General features: G+C 39.5%; 2 protein-coding genes across 4 annotated transcripts in view; one reads left to right on the top strand and one right to left on the bottom strand.

Moving 5' to 3' along the window:
• The window catches only part of wsb2 (WD repeat and SOCS box containing 2), a 38,284-nt gene extending 25,654 nt beyond the window's left edge, over positions 1–12,630 (top strand). For both annotated transcript variants that reach the window (XM_072248013.1, XM_072248011.1), the window contains 4 exons: positions 2,854–3,026; positions 8,695–8,811; positions 9,134–9,241; positions 9,757–12,630. In XM_072248013.1, coding sequence (XP_072104114.1) covers positions 2,854–3,026; positions 8,695–8,811; positions 9,134–9,241; positions 9,757–9,919 — 561 coding nt within the window. In that variant the 3' untranslated portion in view covers positions 9,920–12,630. The remainder of the gene's footprint in view (positions 1–2,853; positions 3,027–8,694; positions 8,812–9,133; positions 9,242–9,756) is intronic.
• Positions 11,819–21,805, bottom strand: part of rfc5 (replication factor C (activator 1) 5) — a 76,591-nt gene continuing 66,604 nt past the window's right edge. For both annotated transcript variants that reach the window (XM_072248014.1, XM_072248015.1), the window contains exons 10-11: positions 17,662–17,716; positions 11,819–13,295 (exon numbers count right to left, since the gene is read on the bottom strand). In XM_072248014.1, coding sequence (XP_072104115.1) covers positions 13,199–13,295; positions 17,662–17,716 — 152 coding nt within the window. In that variant the 3' untranslated portion in view covers positions 11,819–13,198. The remainder of the gene's footprint in view (positions 13,296–17,661; positions 17,717–21,805) is intronic.

Genomic DNA, 21,805 nt, shown 5'->3' with positions numbered 1-21,805 from the left:
TTAAATGGTAAAGGTCAGCTAATATAAGGCTTTGAGACTGATAATTTTACATATTTGGTTTGGCTTGAAGCTAAAATTTGCATATTATTTGTGTTAAAATAGTTTTATTATGGTTCTTTAATATTTACTCATTAAGGCAGAATTACAAGTATAAGTCAAATCTGCCATTGTAATTGTTCAACCAAGAACCATGTGATCATGTCTTCCTGTGACCAATGGATTCTTTTGTTTCTGCCTTTGTTAATTAAAACAACATCTGAGCCTAAAGTTTGCCAAAATCAGTCTTCTGGGAGTTCAGGGGTATACTCAATAATTTAGGTATCCATTTCTTATCTGTTCATTCTTTGTCTGTCTTTACATTACTCTTTTTCCTGGCCTACCTAATGGCCAAGATGTCTCTGGCTTGCAGACAATCATTCAGAATTGGTAAGGAGTGAATGGCAGCCTCCCATAAATTGGTACAAACTGATCAGATTGTGGATTTGATATCAGAATAGATAGTCATGTTTACCTGACTTCACTTTAACCTGTGCCTTTATACAGTGTGCTATCAAGAACTAGTTTACACTGTTATTCTGTGTATCTTTATGAAACTCTCCTCGGCCTGCTGTTTGCCTGTTTGACTAGGCTTTTAGTTCTACTTGGAATCACCTCCTCTTGATGATTTCTCTGAAACACCATGGGCATCCTTCACTCTGCTTTTGGAATCGATTGTTAGGAATGAGGTTACGGAGTACCTGGAGGCCCATGACAAGATAGGCCAAAGCCAGCATGGTTTCCTGAAAGGAAAATCCTGCCTGACAAACCTACTGCAATTTTTTGAGGAAATTACAAGCAGGGTAGACAAAGGAGATGCAGTAGATGTGTACTTGGATTTTCAGAAGGCCTTTGACAAGGTGCCGCACATGAGGCTGCTTAGCAAGATAAGAGTCCATGGAATTACAGGGAAGTTACTAGCATGGGTGGAGCATTGGCTGGTCAACAAAAAACAGAGTGGGAATAGAGGAATCCTATTCTGGCTGTCTGCCGGTTACCAGCGGAGTTCCACAGGGGTCGGTGTTGGGACCGCTGCTTTTTACAATGTATGTCAATGATTTGGACCACAGTATTAATGGACTTGTGGCTAAATTTGCCAATGATACAAAGATGGGTGGAGGAGCAGGTAGTGTTTAGGAAACAGAGCCTGCAGAGAGACTTAGTTTAGGGGAATGGGCAAAGAAGTGGCAAATGAAATACAATATTGGAAAGTGTATGGTCATGCACTTTGGTGGAAGAAATAAATGGGCAGACTATTATTTAGATGGGGAGAGAATTCAAAATGCAGAAATGCAAAGGGACTTGGGAGTCCTTGTGCAAGATACCCTAAAGGTTAACCTCCAGGTTGAGTCAGTTGTGCAGAAGGTGAATGCAATATTGGCATTCATTTGTAGGGATATAGAATATAAGAGCAGGGATGTGATGTTGAAGCTCTCTAAGGCACTCGTGAGACCGCACTCAGAGTATTATGTGCAGTTTTGGGCTCCTTATTTTAGGAAGGATATACTGATACTGGAGAGGGTTCAGAGAAGATTCACGAGAATAATTCCAGGAATGAAAGGGTTACCATATGAGGAACGTCTGGCAGCTCCTGGGCTGTATTCCCTGGAGTCCAGGAACATGAGGGGGGATCTCATAGAAACATTGTGAATGTTAAAAGGCCTCAACAGATTAGATATGGCAAAGTTATTTCCCATGATAGGGGATTCTAGGACAAGAGGGCACGACTTCAGGATTGAAAGACGTTCTTTTAGAACTGAGATGCAGAGAAATTACTTTAGTCAGAGGGTGGTAAATCTGTGGAATTTGTTGCCACAAGCGGCTGTGGAGGCCAAGTCATTGGGTGTATTTAAGGCAGAGATAGGTTCTTGATTATGCAGGGCATCAAAGGATATGGGGTGAAAGCAGGGGAGTGAGGATGACTGGAAGAATTGAGTCAACCCATTATTGAATGATGGAGCAGACTTGATGGACCGAATGGCTTACTTCTGTTCCTATATCTTATGGTCTTGTGTATTCAGTGCTACAAGCTTTGGACGTACTTGTAATTAGAAAGCAACTTGGAAACTGACATGAAACCTATCACAGTGTCTTGGCTCCAAAAGTCAAATTTGAATGTGCTTTACAGTACAACAGTTAGCACATTTAAGAGGAGGCAAAGTTGACACTGAGTTTTTTCCAGTGTCAAGACATACCAATACTGGAAAAAAAGGTGCCATGAATAGTTATATTCACAAGCAAGATTTTCTCAGCTTTGACAAAGGTGGTGAGGAGGTCCTCAAGTTAGCAGTGTATTATAAAGAGTTGGAAAATCCTAAATACTTTATTAACAGCACATACACAAGGCTGGAGGAACTCAGCAATCAGACAATGTCTATGGAGAGGAATAAACAGTCGATGTTTTGGGCTGAGACCCTTCACCTATTAGATTCCTCTTTCTTCATTCCTTTAGCTTTTCCACCGAACCCCTTCCATCTTCCTTCATCCCCTTTCCTCAACTCGCTCCTCACCTGATTTCACCAATCGTTTGATATTACTTGCACCCTCCACCCTCTCATAATCTGGCTTTTGCTCCCTTCCTTTCCAGTCCCAATGAAGGACCTCAACTTGAAACATTAACTGTTTATTCACCTCCCTCGATGTTGCGTGACCTGCTGAGTTCTTCCATCATTTTGTATGTGTTAAGATTTGAAGCATTTGCAGAGTGTCTTTGGTTCACATTAACATAAGCCTGGTATTGTGTGTTGGCTACTAACTCTGTACATTTTCTACATTAGGCGTGGCAGTTGTAATAAATAGGGTATTGTTCAACTGCAGGTTTTGCTGTGGAACACAACTTCATATACAATGATTCGGAAATTAGAAGGACACAGCGGCGATGTCGTTTCATGTGAATTTTCCCCTGATGGAGCATTATTAGCGACTGCATCGTATGACACACATGTAATCGTGTGGGATGCGCACACTGGAGAAAGCCTGATGAAACTGAGGTAGAGGAGGATCTGTGTGAACATTTATTGCCAAATCTCTTCTGTTCTTCATACTTGCACAAGAGATAGTTGTATTTGTCGGTCTATCATGCCAGCCTTAGGACATCATCGCAGGTGCTCCTCAGGGCAGTGCTTGATAAAATTCTTCTTTCCAATGTTCAGCTCCAACAACTGTTGGGAAGCTTGACACCATCCAGGTCAAAGCAACTCTCTTGATTGATGCACCATCTACCTCTTAAAACATAATTCCCTCCTATTCTCGCAACAGTGGCTGTAGTATATTTCATCTACCAGATGCATTTCATTTACGTATCTAGGCTGCTCCAGTAGAACCTCCTAAACCCATGTACTCTACCACAAAGGAGGGCAGAAGACACACTAGCTACCAATTGCAAGATCCCCTCTAAACTGCACACCACCTAGATTTGGAATTGTATCATTGGTCATGAAGTCTGTATCCTGGAGTTTCCTACCAAACAGCATTTTGGGAGAGCCTTCATCACAACTACCGTGGTTCAAGAAGGCAGCTAAGTACTACTTTTTGAGGGCCTTTAAGGATGGGTAGTTAATGTTGTCCTTACCAGAAATTGCCAGGTCCAGAAAAAATGAATAATTTTTTAGTATCTTACACTAAATGAATTTGAAATACTCTGGGTATCACATAGCCTGTTTAGGGATAGCAACCATTTCAAGTTAATGACCTACATTTCCCAGGGCAGAGGAGTCTAAAACTAGAGGGCCTAGGATTAAACTGAGGGGTAAAAGATTTCCTCTCAGGGGGTTAAGTTTTTCCATACAAAGGGTAGTGGGTATATGGAAGGAGCTGCAGAGGATACTTAAGAAGTAGGCACAATTACAACATTTAAAGCACATTTAGACAGATGCATGGGTAGGATAGGAAGTTTAGATAGACATTGGCCAAGTGCAGGGAAATGTGACCAGCTCAAGTAGACAACTTAATAGGCATGGACTAGTTGGGCCTGTCTCTGTGTGCATTATAACACTCTGGACTACAATGGTTGCCTTCTATTACAAATTTTCTACAAATTACTTTTAAATGAAACAGGTTAATGATGACAAAGAACACACAAAAAGCCATAGGAAGTGCTGAGTGAATGTGCAATGAATGTATTTGATCAGCGAGCTTAATGTAAAAGGACCCTTAGAGGGAAGTGATTATAATATGATTGAATTCACCCTGGAATTTGAGAAGGAGAAGCTAAAGTCAGATGGATCAGTATTACAGTGGGGTAAAGGGAATTACAGAGTCATGAGAGGAGTTGGCCAGATTTGATTAGAACAGAACATTGGCAAGGATGATAGCAGAGCTGCAGTGGCTGGAATTTCTGGAAGCAATTCAGAAGGCATAGGATAAATACATCCAAAAGAGGAATAAGTATTCTAAAGGAAATATGACACAACAGTGTAGTGGGAAGTTAGAGGATTGAGAACCCTTTTTATATTTAAAAAAAAACAGAAGACAACTGAAAAGTCTGAAGAAGGTGAAGATGGAATACAAAGGTAAGTGAGCCAATAATATTAGAGGACACCAAAAGATTCTTCAGACACGTAGTGTAAAAGAGGGGCAAGAGTGGATATCAGACTGCTGGAAAATGAAGCTGGAGAGGCAGTGATGGGGATGGATAATGAAATGGATGAACTGAATTAATTATTTTGCTTCAGTCTTCACTGTGGAAGACACTAGCAATATGGTGGAGTTCCACGTGTTGGGCATAAAGTGTGTAAAGTTACCACGACTAGAGAGAAAGTTCTTGGGGAACTGAAAAGTCTGAAGGTAGCTATGTCACCTGAACCAGATGGTGTACACCTCAGGGTGGCTGAAGAGAATGTGCAGACATTAGTAATGATCCTTCAAGAATCACTACATTCTGGAATGGTTCTAGAAGACAGGAAAATTGCAAATGTCACTCCACTCTTCAAGAAATGAGATAGGCAGAAGAAAGGAAACTATAGGCCAGTTAGTCTGACCTTAGTGGTTGGAAAGATATTAAAGTCAATTGTTAAGGATGTGGTTTCGGGGTACCTGGAGGCACGATAATAGGCTATAGTCAGTATGGCTTCCTTAAGGGAAAATCTTACCTGACAAATCTGTTAAAATTCTTTGAAGAAATAACAAACAGGACAGACAAAGGAGAATTGGTTCATGTTGTGTACTTGCATTTTCATACGCCCTTTGAGAAGGTGCCACATGTAAGGCTGCTAAACAAGCTATGAGCCCATGGTATTACAGGAATGATTCCAGCATGGATAAAGCAGAGGCTGATTGGCAGGAGGTAGAATGGGAATACAGGAAACCTTTTCTGGTTGACTGCTGGTGACTAGTGATGTGTTGGGACCAATTTTTGTTTTTAATTTTTATTATGTTATATGTCAATGATTTGGATAATGGAACTGGCTTTGTTGCAAAGTTTGCAGACAATCTGAAGGTAGGTGAAGGGGCTGGTAATTTTGAGGAAGTAGAGGCTACAGATGGGCTTGGACAGGTTGGGAGAATAGGCAAAGAAGTAGCAGATGGAATGCTGTAAAGGGAAGTGTACGATCATGCACTTGGTAGACGACGTGAAAGGGTTGATTATTTCCCTAAATGGAGAGAAAATACAAAAAGCTGAGGCACAAAGGGACTTGGAGTCCTTATGTAGGATTCCCTAAAGGTTAATTTGCAGTTTGAGCCTGTGGTGAGGAAGGCAAATGCAATGTTAGCATTCATTTTCAGAGGACTAGAATATAAAAGCAAGGCTGTAATGTTGAGACTTTATCAAGTACTGGTGAGCCCTCACATGGTGTAATATAACAACATCTTATATTCCGTCTGGGTAGCCTCCAACCTGATGGCATGAACATTGACTTCTCTAACTTCCGCTAAGGCCCCACCTCCCCCTCGTACCCCATCTGTTACTCATTTTTATGCACACATTCTTTCTCTCACTCTCCTTTTTCTCCCTCTGTCCCTCTGAATATACCTCTTGCCCATCCTCTGGGTCCCCCCCCCCCCGTCTTTCTTCCCGGACCTCCTGTCCCATGATCCTCTCGTATCCCCTTTTGCCAATCACCTGTCCAGCTCTTGGCTCTATCCCTCCCCCTCCTGTCTTCTCCTATCATTTTGGATCTCCCCCTCCCCCTCCAACTTTCAAATCCTTTACTCACTCTTCCTTCAGTTAGTCCTGACGAAGGGTCTCGGCCTGAAACGTCGACTGCACCTCTTCCTACAGATGCTGCCTGGCCTGCTGTGTTCACCAGCAACTTTGATGTGTGTTGCTTGAATTTCCAGCATCTGCAGAATTCCTGTTGTTTGGTGTAATATGAGTAGTTTTGACTCCTTATCTTCAAAAGGATGTACTGAAACTGAAGAGGATTCAAAGGTTCACAAAAATGATTCTAGGATTGAATGGCTTGCCATATTAACTGTGTTTGATGGCTCTGGGCCTCTACTCACTGGAATTCAGAAGAATGAGTGGTGACCTCATTGAAACCTATTAAATGGTGAAAGACCTTGATAGAGTGGATTAGGAGACAATGTTTCTTATGGTGGGGAGAGTCTAAGACCAGAGGGGACACCCTCAGAATAGAGGGGTGTCCTTTAGAACGGAGATGAGGAATTTCTTTAGTCAGAGAGTGGTATCTATGGTATTCTTTGCCATAGGCTGCTGTGGAGGCCACGTCTTTATACATATATAAGGCAGAGGTTGATAAGATTCTTGACTGGTCAGGTCAGGATATGGTGTGGGTGTGGGTGTGTGTGTGTGTGGGGTGGGGTGGGGGCAGGGATACAGGGAGAAGGCAGAAGATTGGGGCCGAGAGGAAAATTGGATCAGTCATGATGAATGGCAGAACAGACTCTCTGCCTAATTCTGCTCCTATATCTTGCGGTCTTGTGAATGGCTAACAGCACTGTGTCACAGATGATAGGCAGTACAAGATTTCCAGCAAGACTTTTATGCAAGAAGAAATAATATGTACTCTGCAGAGGGAAATAATAAAATGCTGGAATTAGCATAGCTGCATCTGTTGAAAAAGTAGCTGTTAATGTATTAGGTCAAAAGAAAGCAAATACTTAAGCCTCCTTTTTTAAAAAAAACTTATGACAAAATCTATGGTAGGGATTCCTGATAGCAGGGTGATTTCTTAAATGAAATCGCAGTAAGAGGTTAATTACAAAATCATTCCTGGACATTTGCAGCAATGCAGTTCCTAGGGAATTGTCTAATTAATTTCCACTCTCATTAGGAATAGCAGTATCACTATACATGTGGGGCTAAAGAAAGAAAGATCAATTGGATGGAAAGATTTTATTAAATAGGTTGGGTGCAAGACAAAAGAAGCCGTTGAGATAAACGCTGAAATGATAAGATGGGAAATAATAGATGAAAGTAGGTGTGTAGACATGGTTATAAAATGCTAATGCGGTGTAAAAATATTTCACTGGCAAGGTTATGATTTATGGCTATTCCTAATTATCCGAAATGAGGCGCAGATGAATGTGCTGTGGAATTGTTCACATTGGAAGTTACCAGATAATGACATAATAATGAAAGAAATATTGATCTTAACACAGTGAGACTTGGAAAAGGAGAACTTGCAGGTAGCTTTGGAGTTCCCATGCGCTATTGTACCTCTTCTTTCAAGGGGGTAGAAATTGTGGCAGCTTACACTGGAAGAATCTTTTGGATCGTATCTTTAAAATGGCAGACTGCAAACAAGGTGCACTGATTGTGAATGTTTAGGGTGATGGGTAGGTTACTAATGGAACTAGCATTCTATGCTGGATGTTGAGTTGCATTCATCCAGGCAAATGGAGGGGTTTATCACTCCTGACTTGTAAGTATTTTGGGGAGAAAGGCAAGTCCAATTTGTATCTGGTCATTGCTGTCCCTCAGCATATTTATAGTGAGATATTTTGCAGTGACAGTACTGTTAAAGAACATGGGGAAATGATAATTGCCTGGCATGTGCATGCTGCTAATATTACTTACGAGTCAGCCCACTCATGAACATTGTTGAGATATTGCTGCTTTTGGACACAGATTACTTCATTAACTGATGAGGTGTGAATGGAACTGAATATTGTGCAGTCATCAGTGAATATCCCTGAGGATGAATCACTGATGGAGACTAGTTCACTGATAAAGCAACTGGAGATGGCAGGCACATGGACAATGTCCTAGGGACATCCATGTCCTGAGGTAAAAATAAATTGCCTACATAAAACAAAACACTCTTCCCTAGATGTGGTTTTTCTATACTGATTTCTAATGTTAGTTTAGGACATTTGTCAAAAATGCTATTGTGATACTAAAATCACTCCTAAACCGGCTCCAGAATTTTATGGTTTAGTTGGAACCCAAACTACATACTAATTGTTGGAATTGAAATATAACTATCACAGAAAATATTAACTTCAGAATTAACTGACCATTCATAATTATTTTAGGCAGCACATCAATTTTATGGTCACTTTCCAGCTCTTGAGTTACAGATGTGGTTTGCAGTTTGTATCAGAGAACAACTTCTGGCAAGGCAAAAGAAAGACCCCCCCCCCCCCCCCCAAGATCTGAAGGGGAGAAGAATTGTTTGTATTAGTTAATAGTTGTCTTTTAAAACAACTCTATGAATTAGATTGAACTATTAATGTAAAACTGCTATATTGCAGACATTGTGTCCCCACTGCTACTGCTATGGATATTGATAGTGGTTTCAGCACTGGCTTTGTACGAGCAGTCTCCTTTTCCCAGGAGGGTTTAAGTCTTACCTCAGTGGCTGATGACGGGTGAGTTCCTTATTTCTTTTATTTTGGGGGGGGGGGGAAAGAGTTAACATTTGGAAGTGTTTCAGATAGGAAAATACAGGTCCCCCCTTGCATACTCCCCAATCCTGACTGTGTGTGCAGAGAAGTCACATGTTCCACTCCTCCCCTGTAATTTAAATGATGCTCTGTTGGTTATGTGGCTAGACTTGTAACCTGTCTTTACACTAGAGGATTTATTAAATTACTTATTTTATTGCTCTAGTTTGTTTTTGGTGCACTTGGGTAAAAGGCTAATTATTCTTTAATCACAATCTGAAGATTATACATTTGTATTTTTATTCAGATTGTTGAGAATTTGGTCCTTGGCTTTACAAAAACCAGAAACAATTGCCCCTTTGGTGAATGGGTTGTGTTGTACGTTCTCTCCACATGGTGGTGTACTGGCTACAGGGTAAGGATGCTTTATGGTTTAATTCTATATAATTTTGGTATATGTGCTTAATTTAGCTGACACATCTTGGGAAGCACTGACTTGAGAAGATTACATGCCTCCTACCAATATTTGATCACTGTTGTCTGTGACACAGAATCTGGGGTGCCAAGGCTGTGTAGCAGTTAGCAGTTAGCACGAAGCTATTGCAGCTCGGGGCAACGGAGTTCAATCCCGGCGTCTTCTGTACGTCCTCCCCTTGGAATGTGTGGGTTTTTTCCGGGTGCTCAGGTTTCCTCCCACAGTCCAAAAACCTACTGGGTTGGTTAAATGGTCATTGTAAATTGTTCCGTGATTAGTTTAGGGTGAAATTGGGGTTGTCAGGGGTTGCTGCATGGTGTGTCTCAAAGGGCCCAAAGGGCCTATTCTGCGCTGTATCTCTAAATAAGAGTATTTAATTAATATTGCAGACTTTAGTTTTCATGTACTTACGTGAACTAGTTTGTAACCTACACTTTTTCTTTCAACTATTCCAGGACACGAGATGGCCATGTTAAATTCTGGACAATACCTAGGGTCTTGCCAACTCTACAACACATTTGCCGCATTGCTCTGCGCCATGTGATGTCGACCCAGCAGGTTATGCTCCTACAAGTGCCTAAAAAGATGAAGGAGTTTTTAATTTATAAGACATTCTAGTTTACACCTGTGAGATGTAAACAATTTGGCAGGAAAAGTAAACTGTCATATCAGACAATTTACTTGTATATTTTTAAAACCAAGATATCAATGTGCACTTTATTAAAATTCTCTACAACCATATTACAATATTACTGCCAAGACCCTTTTTTATGTATTTATTGCTTTATATTAAATTAAAAATTGAGTGCTGTTCAAGAATCCCTTTGCCTCCACAGATGCTGCTTCAGTCACTGAGTTCCTCCAGCGTTTTTTTTTAAATTCCTGATTCTAGCATCTGTTTTAAGAATATTTTTGTCTACCTTTAGAACTTACCCTGTTTTGAACTGACACAGCCTATCAAATATATTTATTACAATGTACATAGAGATTGGTGAATATGATTTGCTATTTAACTATGAAAATTAAATTATCTGGAGAAAGAAGTCCAATAAATGTTCTATTTGTCTGACTCCATGTTGCAACAAAATACCCCCCCCCACCCAAAACAGTCCACTAAGTCACAAGTCAAACTAAATAAAAACAAGTACTGGAAGCACTCAAGCAGGCCAAATTGTACAGTATCTGTGGAAAGTGGTTACCATTGCAATTTAAAGAATCCTCACAAGAAGTTTGGTTCTTTGGCTTAATTCATTTAGCCAGTGGGGAAAAATACTATATTGTACATCCTTGTTAAATTATTTCATTATTTTATAAATACTGATTACAGCTATTGAAGTCCTTGAAAAATAATTCTAAATCTGTTGCTAATTCATTTGTAGCTTCTCCTGTAACTCATTTAAAATTATAATCTGGTTGACCATTTCATGTTTGGATTGCTGATCATAATCAGTTAATTTTAGAACTTGTAATTGGCTAATGTTTTAACTTGCCTTTTTCTCTTTGGATCAGTATTTTGGTCTGTTAATATTCCTGTTTACCTGCCCACAGGCTGGTTTTAACCCCTGGTAGAATTGAAAGGGACAAATATATTGAAGTGGTGGTGGGGGGGAAGAGAGGAAAGGATTTTTAATAAAATAATTCTGCTTGTATGGCCAGTCAGTGGGACTAAAACTGAAGTGGATTTGTTTTATCGATAGCTTTACAGGTATGACTATAACACACTTTATATCTTACAGAATTAAATTTTAACTGTCACATTGAGATGTGATCACTCACAATTATAATCTTGCTGCACCAAAATGCCAAATTTTCAATGTGATTTTACATTTGTCTTTGCTGAAGAGGCTCTGAAGCTTTTTCAGCAAACCTTTTTAAAATGAATATTTTTGTACATTGGGAAAAGTGTTTGCTTTGAATGCACATCTGCACTTTAAAGGTTTTATGGTAAGCAGTTGTTAGATTTTTTGCTCAGTTTAACCCATGAACATTGCCATGATCTCCTCCTGTAGTCTCTGCCTTGTATAATCTCAACAATCCACTTAACCAAATATTCATTCTTGCCATTTGACATCCATACACTTGTCTCATGCTGCAAGTCAAGCCACAGGCTTACCACACACCACAGGGGCAGGTTAATCCATTTCCGCTCCAGAATAAACATTGTCCTCTGAATAATCCTTATGCCCATAACCATTTCACTATTTATGGAGCTGTATCAATCCTTTAGCCTCCTGCTCTTCAATGAAAACACCTAAATACAATGCAGTACAATGTGACCCACTAAATTTTGTTCAATTTATTGGAACAGTTTGTATTTTTGTCCATTTCAATGGAATTATCAACTTGCTGTTTCATGTATGTTGTCTTATTTAGTGAAATAAAATCTGTGTGGAAACAGATTTTAGACTTGGAATTATGAGGAAACACATTCCAACTGCAGTAGTTTGAAATACTACATTTCAACAAATATTTGTACCTTTTGTAGAAGAAAGCTTGGCCACTTGATCATAATTCTTATAGAACTTATGAAATTAAAATCTTGCATTGATTTGTTGGAAATACAGGTTTTGCTTTAATACGACTTATGAAACACAATAATTGCCTTAATCATATTAATTCAGCAAAAAACATTTCCCATATAACAGGCTCGTTTTGTCTTCATCTAATAATCACTGTCAGGATTTGTTACACAGATAAATTTTCAGCAATTTAAATTAGTCCTTGTGAATGATTAAGTGCTATCTTGCTACAATTAGGAATAGTTGAAGCAGACAGTATAGAGATCTCAACCGAGAGTATCTTTTGCTGCTGGAAATCCAAGCAACACCCAGTCCTGCCGAAGAGTCTCAGCCCAAAATGTCGACTGTACTTTTCTCCCTAGATGCTGCCTGGCCTGCTGAGTTCCTACAGTATTTTGTGTGTGTTGCTAGTATAGAGATTTGATTATTCAGCCTCCCTCTAAATGAAGGGGAAATACAAAGCATGTACTGAAATTTAGATGATGGGAGGAGGTTTGAGCAGAACATAAGCATAAGCACAAGCATTGCATGGACAACACTGAAATGGACCATGAGGTCTTATATTGAGGATAAACACAAAAAAAAACTTAGCTTTGCAACTACTTATTCTAAGAGAAAGTACATTTTGATTGCACAATAAGGTACTGCTTGAATTTTAGCTTTAACTCTATAATAAGACCACTAAGTGCAGAAAATATTTGGAAATGCTGCTCACTGCCTCAGACAAAATTAAATGCATTTCTGTGAACTTCATTGTTTTGTTTTGTCCAGTATCTACATGTCTGTCAACATAGCAGGAAACTACTAATATGATGGGAAACAGTTTAAAAAACTTCAAGGCTTGTACACTTTGTAAAAATTTAATTTGCAACTTAATTTTTTTCTCTGTCAGTTACTATATTGTACCAAATTGGCCAATAAGACACAGTACATCTGTTTTGAAACAAATTCTCAAAGCTGGTGATGGTGGTTAAATTTGCAGATCACTTCATATATGTTTTGTTTGGCATTTTAACCTCTCTTTTTTTGCCCAACACAAAACAAAATACTACAGGAAAAAAGTGATGACTTGTGTTAAATTATTCAAGCACGATGGGTTTTGGATTTCCCCAGAACTAATACCCACTTTCCTGTTAGTATTTGTTGGAATATGCCAAGGCAGCTGTAAACTATAGATGGACTGAGAAAATCTCAAACTTGAGATTTCAAACATTATTACAACATTACAGCCTTTGTCATGAAAGTGCAGCTGAATTCTGTTTTAGTATCTCTATCAATCCTTGAAATTTGTGTTTGACAAAATACTGATCAAAGCTGACTTCCAAACATGAAAACTTTAAACAATGTTTAATTTATCAGTGTAGTTTCTCACAAGGCACTAGGCTTCAGCTACAACCATATCACGGGCAACCTGAAAAGCAGCGATAAGCGAGCTTAACTGGATTTTCTCACTGGTTCCTGATGCCAACCTATACCTGTGAAAATAAAGGCAAAAAGTCAGCATTGTTCAGAATCAGATACGAAGTTTTATTTCTTTATTTTTAAGATGTCAAATTATAGTATATTACAGTGCTCCTGCTGTGATTCCCTTGTCCATTCATCCCTGCTCACTAATCTTCCTCCTGACCCCTCTGCAAGTGGCAAAAATGTGACACCTGCCCATTCACCTCCATTTCAGGGCCCCCAGGCAGTCCTTTCAGGTGAGGCAACACTTTGCCTGAGTATCTGTTGGGTCACTTCTGGCATAGATTTAGGACTGCTTTGTTGAATACCTCTGCTCCATCATCAAAAAATGGAATTTATGATAGTCAACTATTTTAATTCCTATCTCCATTCCCGTTCCTGTTCTGACATGTCAGTCCATACCGCCTCTTCTGCCACAATGAGGCCAATCTCAGGTTTAAGGAGCAAGTCATCATTTGGGTAGTCTCCAATCTCATGGCAGAAACATAGATTTTTCCAACATCTGGTAATCATTTTTCCCTTACCTCCTCATCAATTCCCCACTCTGACCTCTTCTCTCCCCCTATCACCTCCCTCAGTGCACCTCCTTCCCTTTCTCTCATGGTCCATTCCCCTAAGATTCCTCCTCCTCCAAGCGTTTTACTTTTTCCACCTATCACCTCCCAGCTTCTTACTTCTCTCTCCCTCCCTCCCCCACCCACTTTCACATAGTTTCAAATTTTCTAGTTTGTTCTCCCCCCCCCACCACCTGACTCTAGTATCTTTGCCCCTCCTTTCCAGTCCTGATGAAGGGTTTCCTTTCAAAACATCCACTGTTTATTCATTTCCATAGATGCTGCCTGACCTGCTGCATTCCTCCAGCAGTTTGTGTGTGTTGCTTGTATTATGTATTCATTTAGACTGCCAGATCCTGATTCAAGAAGTTGGTGAACCATGTTCTGGAAGCACATACAGCTCCAACACCATATATAAGTTTGCTGATGACACCACTATTGTGGGTCATATCAAAGGTGGTAATAAATCAGCCTACAAGGAGGAGATAGAAAATTTGGCTGAGTGGTGTAGTAATAACAACCTCGCACTTAATGTCAATAAGTTCAAGGAACGGACTGTAGACAGCAGGAGAGGAAAACCAGAGGTCCAGGAGCCAGTAATCATCAGAGGCAGAGAGGGTGTCACTTCTCAGAGGACCTGTCCTGGACCCATCATATAAATATAATTGCAAAGGAACAAAACAGTGTCTCTACTTCCTCAGAAATCTGCGGAGATTCAGCATATCATCAAAAACCTTGGCAAATTTCTATAGATGTGTGGTGGAAAGTGTGCTGACTGGCTGTATTACGGCCTGGTATGTCAACCCCAATGGCTTCGAGTGGAAAACCCTACAAAAGGTAGTGGATTCGGCCCAGTACATCACAGGTAAGACCCTCCCAACCATTGAGCACATCTACAGGAAATGTTGCCATAGAAAAGCAGCATCCACCAACAAAGATCTTCACTATCCAGGCCATGCTCGTTTCTCACTGCTGCCATCAGATAGAAGGTACACGTGTCTCAGGACCCGCACCACCAGGTTCAAAAACGGTTACTACCCCTCAACAATCAGGCGCTTGAACAAAAGGGGATAACTACACTCGTTCTTTATCTGGTGTTCCCACAACTGATGGTCTAATTTTATGGACTCCATCTTGTTATTTCATAGTCGTTATTTATTGCTATTTATTTATATTCAGTGTTTTTCTTTGAACCTGCTTACAGTTACTGTTCTATGGATTTGCTGAGTATGCCCACAGGAAAAAGAATCTCAGGGTTGTATGTGGTGACATGTCTGTCCTCTGATAACATATTTTACTTTGAAGAATTGCCTGCCTACAAGGGTTAGTCTTTTACAGGCACTACAGTTTATCACTCAAACAACAGGAATTCTGCAGATGCTGGAAATTCAAGCAACACACATCAAAGTTGCTGGTGAACGCAGCAGGCCAAGCAGCATCTGTAGGAAGAGGTGCAGTCGACGTTTCAGGCCGAGACCCTTCGTCAGGACTAACGAAGGGTCTCGGCCTGAAACGTCGACTGCACCTCTTCCTACAGATGCTGCTTGGCCTGCTGCGTTCACCAGCAACTTTGATGTGTGTTACAGTTTATCACTGACAGGTAGCAAGAAAAGAACATTAAGACAATTTCAGAACAGTTTTGTTCACTGCAGTTTCAAGTAGTCAGGCTTGGTGATGCCAGAAAAGTTAAAGGTAAATTTATTATCAAATACATATGTCTGTACAAAACTCTGAGATTCATTTTCTTGCGGGTATACGCAATAAATCCAATAACCATAATAGGAACAATGAAAGTCTGCACCCAAGCGGGTGGATAACCAGTGTGCAAAAGACAACAAGCTGTAATTCAAAAGAAAAAATAAATATCAAGAACATGAGATTAAGAATCCTTGACAGTGAGTCCATAGGTTGAGAACAGTTCTGTGATTAGACAAATGAAGTTGAGTGAAGTTATCCCCTCTAGTTCAAGAGCCTGATGGTTGAGGAGTAATAACTGTTTTGAACCTGGTGGTGAGTCCCCTAAGGCTTCTGTACCTTCTTCCTGATGGCTGTAGTGAGAAGAGAGCAGGACCCGAGTGGTGGGAGGTCTACGATGATGGATTCTGCTTTCTTGTAACAACGATCCTGTAGATGTACTCAATAGCAGGGAGGGCAAGAATGAAAATGAAACGATTTCACTACTTCAATTTAGGAATTACGAAGAATTTGAAAGCATCGACAATCATCTTGAATGTTACAATGAAAATGAAGAATTGGAGGATGCAATCATCAAACGTATTGTACCAAAACACCAAGGTGGGAAATATAAAGATGAGGAAAGTGATAAAGATGACACATCTGAAGTCCAATGGGAGAGTATTATTTGTTTAACTTGTCCATTTCTAGGTTTGTCTACAAGAACAAACAGAAAACCAAGCCTACCCTCCAAGCCTACTCCACTAATTTCTCCTGATCGTCCAAAATTCATCAGATTGGAATTCTCCACAACAGTGAAAAATGGAAGATTTAATCCTCTAACAAGCTTCTGATCAATTGTCATAATTAGGCAATTTCTTCATGAGACCATCCCATCCTAAATTTTCCTGTCAGAAACAAAATCTCTCCTCTAAATTCTTTTCAAATCCATGAACACAATCAGGTCTTATTCTGAAAGTTCCAATGCGATTAAACCAATTAACCATCCTTTTCCTCTGCAACAGTTCAATAAACATTGAGTTAATTTTGTAAACCATGGAAGTGCAGTACTTAATATTTGCTTTAATCAGCTTTAAGTCTCAATCTTCCTTTTCCATGTTTTATGTGTCTGCTATCTTAAATTTGTATACGTCACAGCAGAGATTGAGTAATTATCAAATTACCAATTTCCCCCCTTTTTGTCTTTACTCCCACACAGCTCTAAATTTCTATCATAAAAGGTGTCAAGACTAAAGATAATCTGGTTGATGACAAAAGAAAGCAATTTTATATTTTATGTAATCATAAATAAACTTTCAAAGTAGGAAACTAACTTTCTGGAAACTGCTGAATAAAATTCTTAAAGTTCATCAATTGCTATTCAAAATATTCAACTATTGGCTTTAACTCTCCCATTTCAGAAGCTGAGGCTCCAAATAGGAAGGAAAAAACTTTTTTTAAAAAAGCAGTAGCTGTGTACATACATCTGTTGATGCTTCTGGACACATCTTCAGTGATGTTCCTGGAATCATCGGGTGTTTCCGGTCTTTCAACATCATACAACCTCCTCCAGGTGACCCAGCTGGGGCTGATCAGACCCCAGCTTGTGTCCAGATGGCTAGCTACTTATGACTCCATGGCTCCCCTCTTTTGAGCCACAGCCATCTTGAGGCCCTCTCTGCTGCATCGGTGGTACTGTGGATGGCTCTCCTCTTCCTCTCTCCCTCAATGCCCAAAATGCTGAAGGCTCTAACTAAAGAACAGGCTACAAATCCCCTACAACCAACCTCCACTGGGAGACACCTCGCTAATTGTTGTCATGGCTTGCAGCTTCCTATCAACCCCTCCCTTCGCCGTTGCCTCCAGAAGTTGGTTAACATCGTCATCAAACTGCTTCAAATAGTTGAATCAGGAACAGTGGGTAGTAGAGGAGGTAGATTCAAAGGGGAGTGAGATAAATAACAAAGGAAGAACTACTACAGTGCCTTGAGGGGAAGGTGACAAATTAGCATTGGCTGAATGGACTCCCTCCATCAATGACTGAAGTTGTTTCTTTACTCCACCCCATCATGCTTAAGGCATATATTCTACATATTTTCGTACCATTTCATGGGATTGTCAAGTTAATGGAAAAACTTAGGTTACTTACTCAATATCTGCCATCCTGATCAATAGATGAATGCGAATTGAAGATGGCAAATCAACTGAAAAACAAGAGCATCATAATACTGTTAATCATCCAAGTACACGATTTTAAAAAAAGCTGAATTTTCAACGTGGTGGGATGAAACAGAAAACACAGAGGATTGATGGAGCAAATCCCACTGCAAGATGTATGATATGATCCATGAGTACTCATTTGGGTTCAATGTCATAGATATTAAATTGGAAGAATATGATTCAAAAAATAAAGGAGTTTCAACCATAGCAGTTTGAAACTTTAATGGACAGATTTGGAATTAAAAGCTAATCTCACAAACAGTGACATGAAAAATATCTGAGATGTCAAACCGAGTATCCTTTGGAGAAGATCAGTTTTCCTTAATGGGTTTTAGGCTACAAGCCCCATAACTCTCTGAAATTATCCTACAGAGGAAACAAATGCTGGTCTTCCCCATCCCATGACTGAGTTTTTAAAAAAATCAATGATATACAAAAGAAACTGCTTGGGTATAAAACAAAGCAATGGAATTTCACAAGAAGTTAGAAAGCATCTGAGAAAGCTGACCAGAGTCAGTTTGAACGTGGTAATGACTGACAGTTTCCACCATCTGTAATCTTTATGATATTCAAAATGGTTGATTATTTTCTTTAGCTTGCAAACTTACAATGTTTATCACAGTGAGAAATACATGGAGGATATTTATTTTAAACAAATAGAAGATACAATAGGGGAAATCTGGTATATTTATTAAAATTATGTAAATGCACTTATAGTTTGATTCTGCAATTGCCAAGCAACAGTGTCAACATACGTTTGGTGCACTCTTCAAAAGTAAAAAAAAAACACCCCTGGATGCTTGACAAAGCTGGGGGAGATATTGGGAGAGAGATCAAATGGTTGATCAAAGTTGCAAGATTACAAAAAAGTTTCACAGAAGATGGAGGGGCTGGCCATTATCCCAGGGAAGACATCAGGCACTGAGAACAAAGAATCTGACAACTGATTTTGGAATAAGGAGAAAAACAAAATGAAATATTTGGAACATTAACTGTGATGAGAAACAAGTAACAATAGTGACAAAATAAGGTATTGCCAATTTTATTTTAAAGTTTATAAAAACAAGATCTTAATGCACATGAGAAATAAATTGTTAAGCTACGATTGTTTTGAAGTGTTCAAATTTAGAAACTTTGCAATCAACAATATACTTAAGTTAACCCATAACTCAACCGCATGAGGTAAAAGGTAGCATATTCTTGGAACGAACAGCTAATTTAGTAAATTGATACAGGCAATATGATCACATCAAAATGTACTAAAGATAAAACCAAATATCAGGCATATTTTTGTAATTTGGTAAATCATATTCTCAAAAGCACCTAGTGGTTCCTCCTACAACAGAACATCTTGTTGTTATGGAAACAGCAATGGTCTCCAGGGAGACAGAAGCCTGAAAACATCCAGCATCACCCAGCAGATGGTGTTGGATTTAGGAACTGGTTTCTGCTAAGTATTTGACTGAACACAGCTGTAACAAGCTATCAAAGTATACTGATTACTAAATGCAACCATGAGATTTCCCCAAACATCTTTTCTTAGCTATAGCAACATGAAACGCCCCGCTAAAACACAAGATATAAAGAATGAAATAATTCATATTGCATCCTTCGTATAATCAACAATAATTTAAGTGGTTTATACTATGGTTATATCATAATTAAAGCAGCGTTTTGCATTTTACAGTATTACATTTATGTTATTGGTGCAACACCAGAGAATGTCAGATCTGATTTTTATACATAGAATGACATCCTTCAAGTTACTCTGGAAGGGGAGCTCCACTGCTTTTGTCTGCCTTCTAAATGGTTTTACTGTGGCCCTGGCTGTGGCAGTACTTCTACAATGACCTATCTTGGATTTTCAGAAGGCTTTTGACAAGGTGTAGTACATGAGGTTGCTAAACAAAATTAAAGCCCACAGTATTACAGGTATTGCAGTGGATAGATGATGCCTGACTGGCAAGAAGCAAAGAGTGAAAATAAAGGAGTCTTTTCTGGTTGGCTGTTGAATGCCAGTGGTGTTCGGCAGGGGTCAGCATTGGGACTGCTTCTCTTTATGTTACACTGTATGTCAATGATTCAGATGATGGAATTGACAGCTTTGTGGCCAAGTTTGTGGACGATATGAAGATAGGTGGAGGGCAGGTAATGTTGAGGAAGGAAGGACTTAGATTTGGAGAATGGTCAAAGAAGTGGCAGATAAAATATAGTATAAGGAAGTGTACTTTGGTGGAAGGAACAAGCGCGTAGACTATTTTCTAAGTGACCAGAAAATTCAAAAAATCCAAGGTGAAAAACGACTTGGGAGTGCTCATGCAAGATTCCCTAACGGTTAACTTGCAGACTGAGTCAATGGTAAGGATGGCAAACACAATGTTAGCACTCATTTCAATAGGGCTAGAATATAAGAGCAAGCATATAAAGCATCAGCATTACAAGGCATTGGTCAGACTACACTTGGAAGTCTTGTGAGCAGTTTTGGGCCCCTTATCTCAAAAAGGTTGTGCTAACATTGGAGAGAGTCCAGAGAAGGCTCACAAGAATGATCCCAGGAATGAGAGGGTTAATGCATGAGGAGTGTTTGATGGCCCTGGTCCTGTCTCGCTGGAATTTAGAAGAACAGTGCAGCAGTGAGATCTCATTGAAACCTATCGAATACTGAATGGCCTAGAAAGAGTGGATGTGGAAAGGATGTTACCTATAGTGGGGGAGTCCGGGACCCCAGGCACAGCCTCAGAATAGAAGGATGTCTCTTTAGAACAGAGTTGAGGAGGAATTTCTTTAGCCAGAGGGTGGCGAATCTGTGGAATTTGTTGCCACAGACAGCCATGATGGCCAAGTCTTTGGGTATATTTAAAATGGAGGTTGATAGGTTCTTAATTATCAAGGGTGTCAAAAGTACAGAAAAATAGCAGTATGGGAATGAGAGAGATATTAATCAGCCATAAAGGAATGGTAGAGCTGATTGAATGGACCAAATGGCCTAATATTGCTTCTATGTTTTATATCAAGGGGAGGAAGGAAAAGCAGAAGTTGGAAAAAGAGGAAAGGAAGTTGGGGGCACAAGTCATACTCACAATGGACTATCACGGAAGTCCATTTTTATTCTAACTTAATTAGGGTGCACTGATCGAGGTGCCTCCTCTTCACATAACCAAATGTCATTTGCTGTAGCCATGATTCAAATCTGATATGGGCAACAATGCCTGAAACTATCATCCTTAACTCTTTACATCTTCCAACTTTCAGAAGGTGACACAAGCTATAAAACACAGTTTGCAGTCCACGGCTACAGTCCAATTCAGGAAAGTGTCCACATGCTGCTTAAAACCCACCTCTCTCCACCAATATTTTGTTATATGCCCCAATATCTCGTGGTTTCCGCCTGCATTTTAACCTTTGAAATGCTCAACCAAAGATTGCTATTTCAAAAAGGTACAAATGGATTTTGATGTTATAACACCAACTAAATATTTGTTAAGTAGAAATATAATGAGTGAGGTGACGGTCTTTTCTCATCAGGCCATGCTCTTGGTACAAGTGCCTTGGAATTCGCACCACCAGGTTCAAGAACAGTTACAACCCCTCAGCCATCAAGCTCTTGAACAAAAGGGGATAGCTACACTCATTTAAAGATTCTGTTACCTTATTATTTCATGCTCATTATTTATTACTATTTAGTTATATTTGCATTTGCACAGCTTGTTTACAGTTTACAGTTAATGTTCTATAGATTTTCTAAGTATGCCTGCAGAAAAGGAATCTCAGGGTTGTATGTGGTGACATGTATGTACTCTGATAAACTTTATTTTAAACTTCGACATGACTAATGACTACTTGAAAACAAACTAAAAATTGCTGAGAGGCTAAGTAAGGGAGTATCACACTCTAGGACGTGCTTCCAACTAACTGAATTCCAAGTTGAAAAAGTACATTTATTCCTTTATTACAAACCAACAATAAGATCATTCAACTCTTCCGTAACTCACGTAAAACAAAATGAGCGTAATTGTATCAAATTCAAACAAAGACAAGCAGAAAAATATGCTCTCCCCCTCCCCCTTTATATG

The sequence above is a fragment of the Mobula birostris genome, chromosome 31, assembly GCF_030028105.1.
Source record: "Mobula birostris isolate sMobBir1 chromosome 31, sMobBir1.hap1, whole genome shotgun sequence".
Lineage (NCBI taxonomy): Eukaryota > Metazoa > Chordata > Chondrichthyes > Myliobatiformes > Myliobatidae > Mobula > Mobula birostris.
Note: the sequence above shows the minus strand (reverse complement) of the source record. Positions and strands in the feature narration are given on the sequence as shown.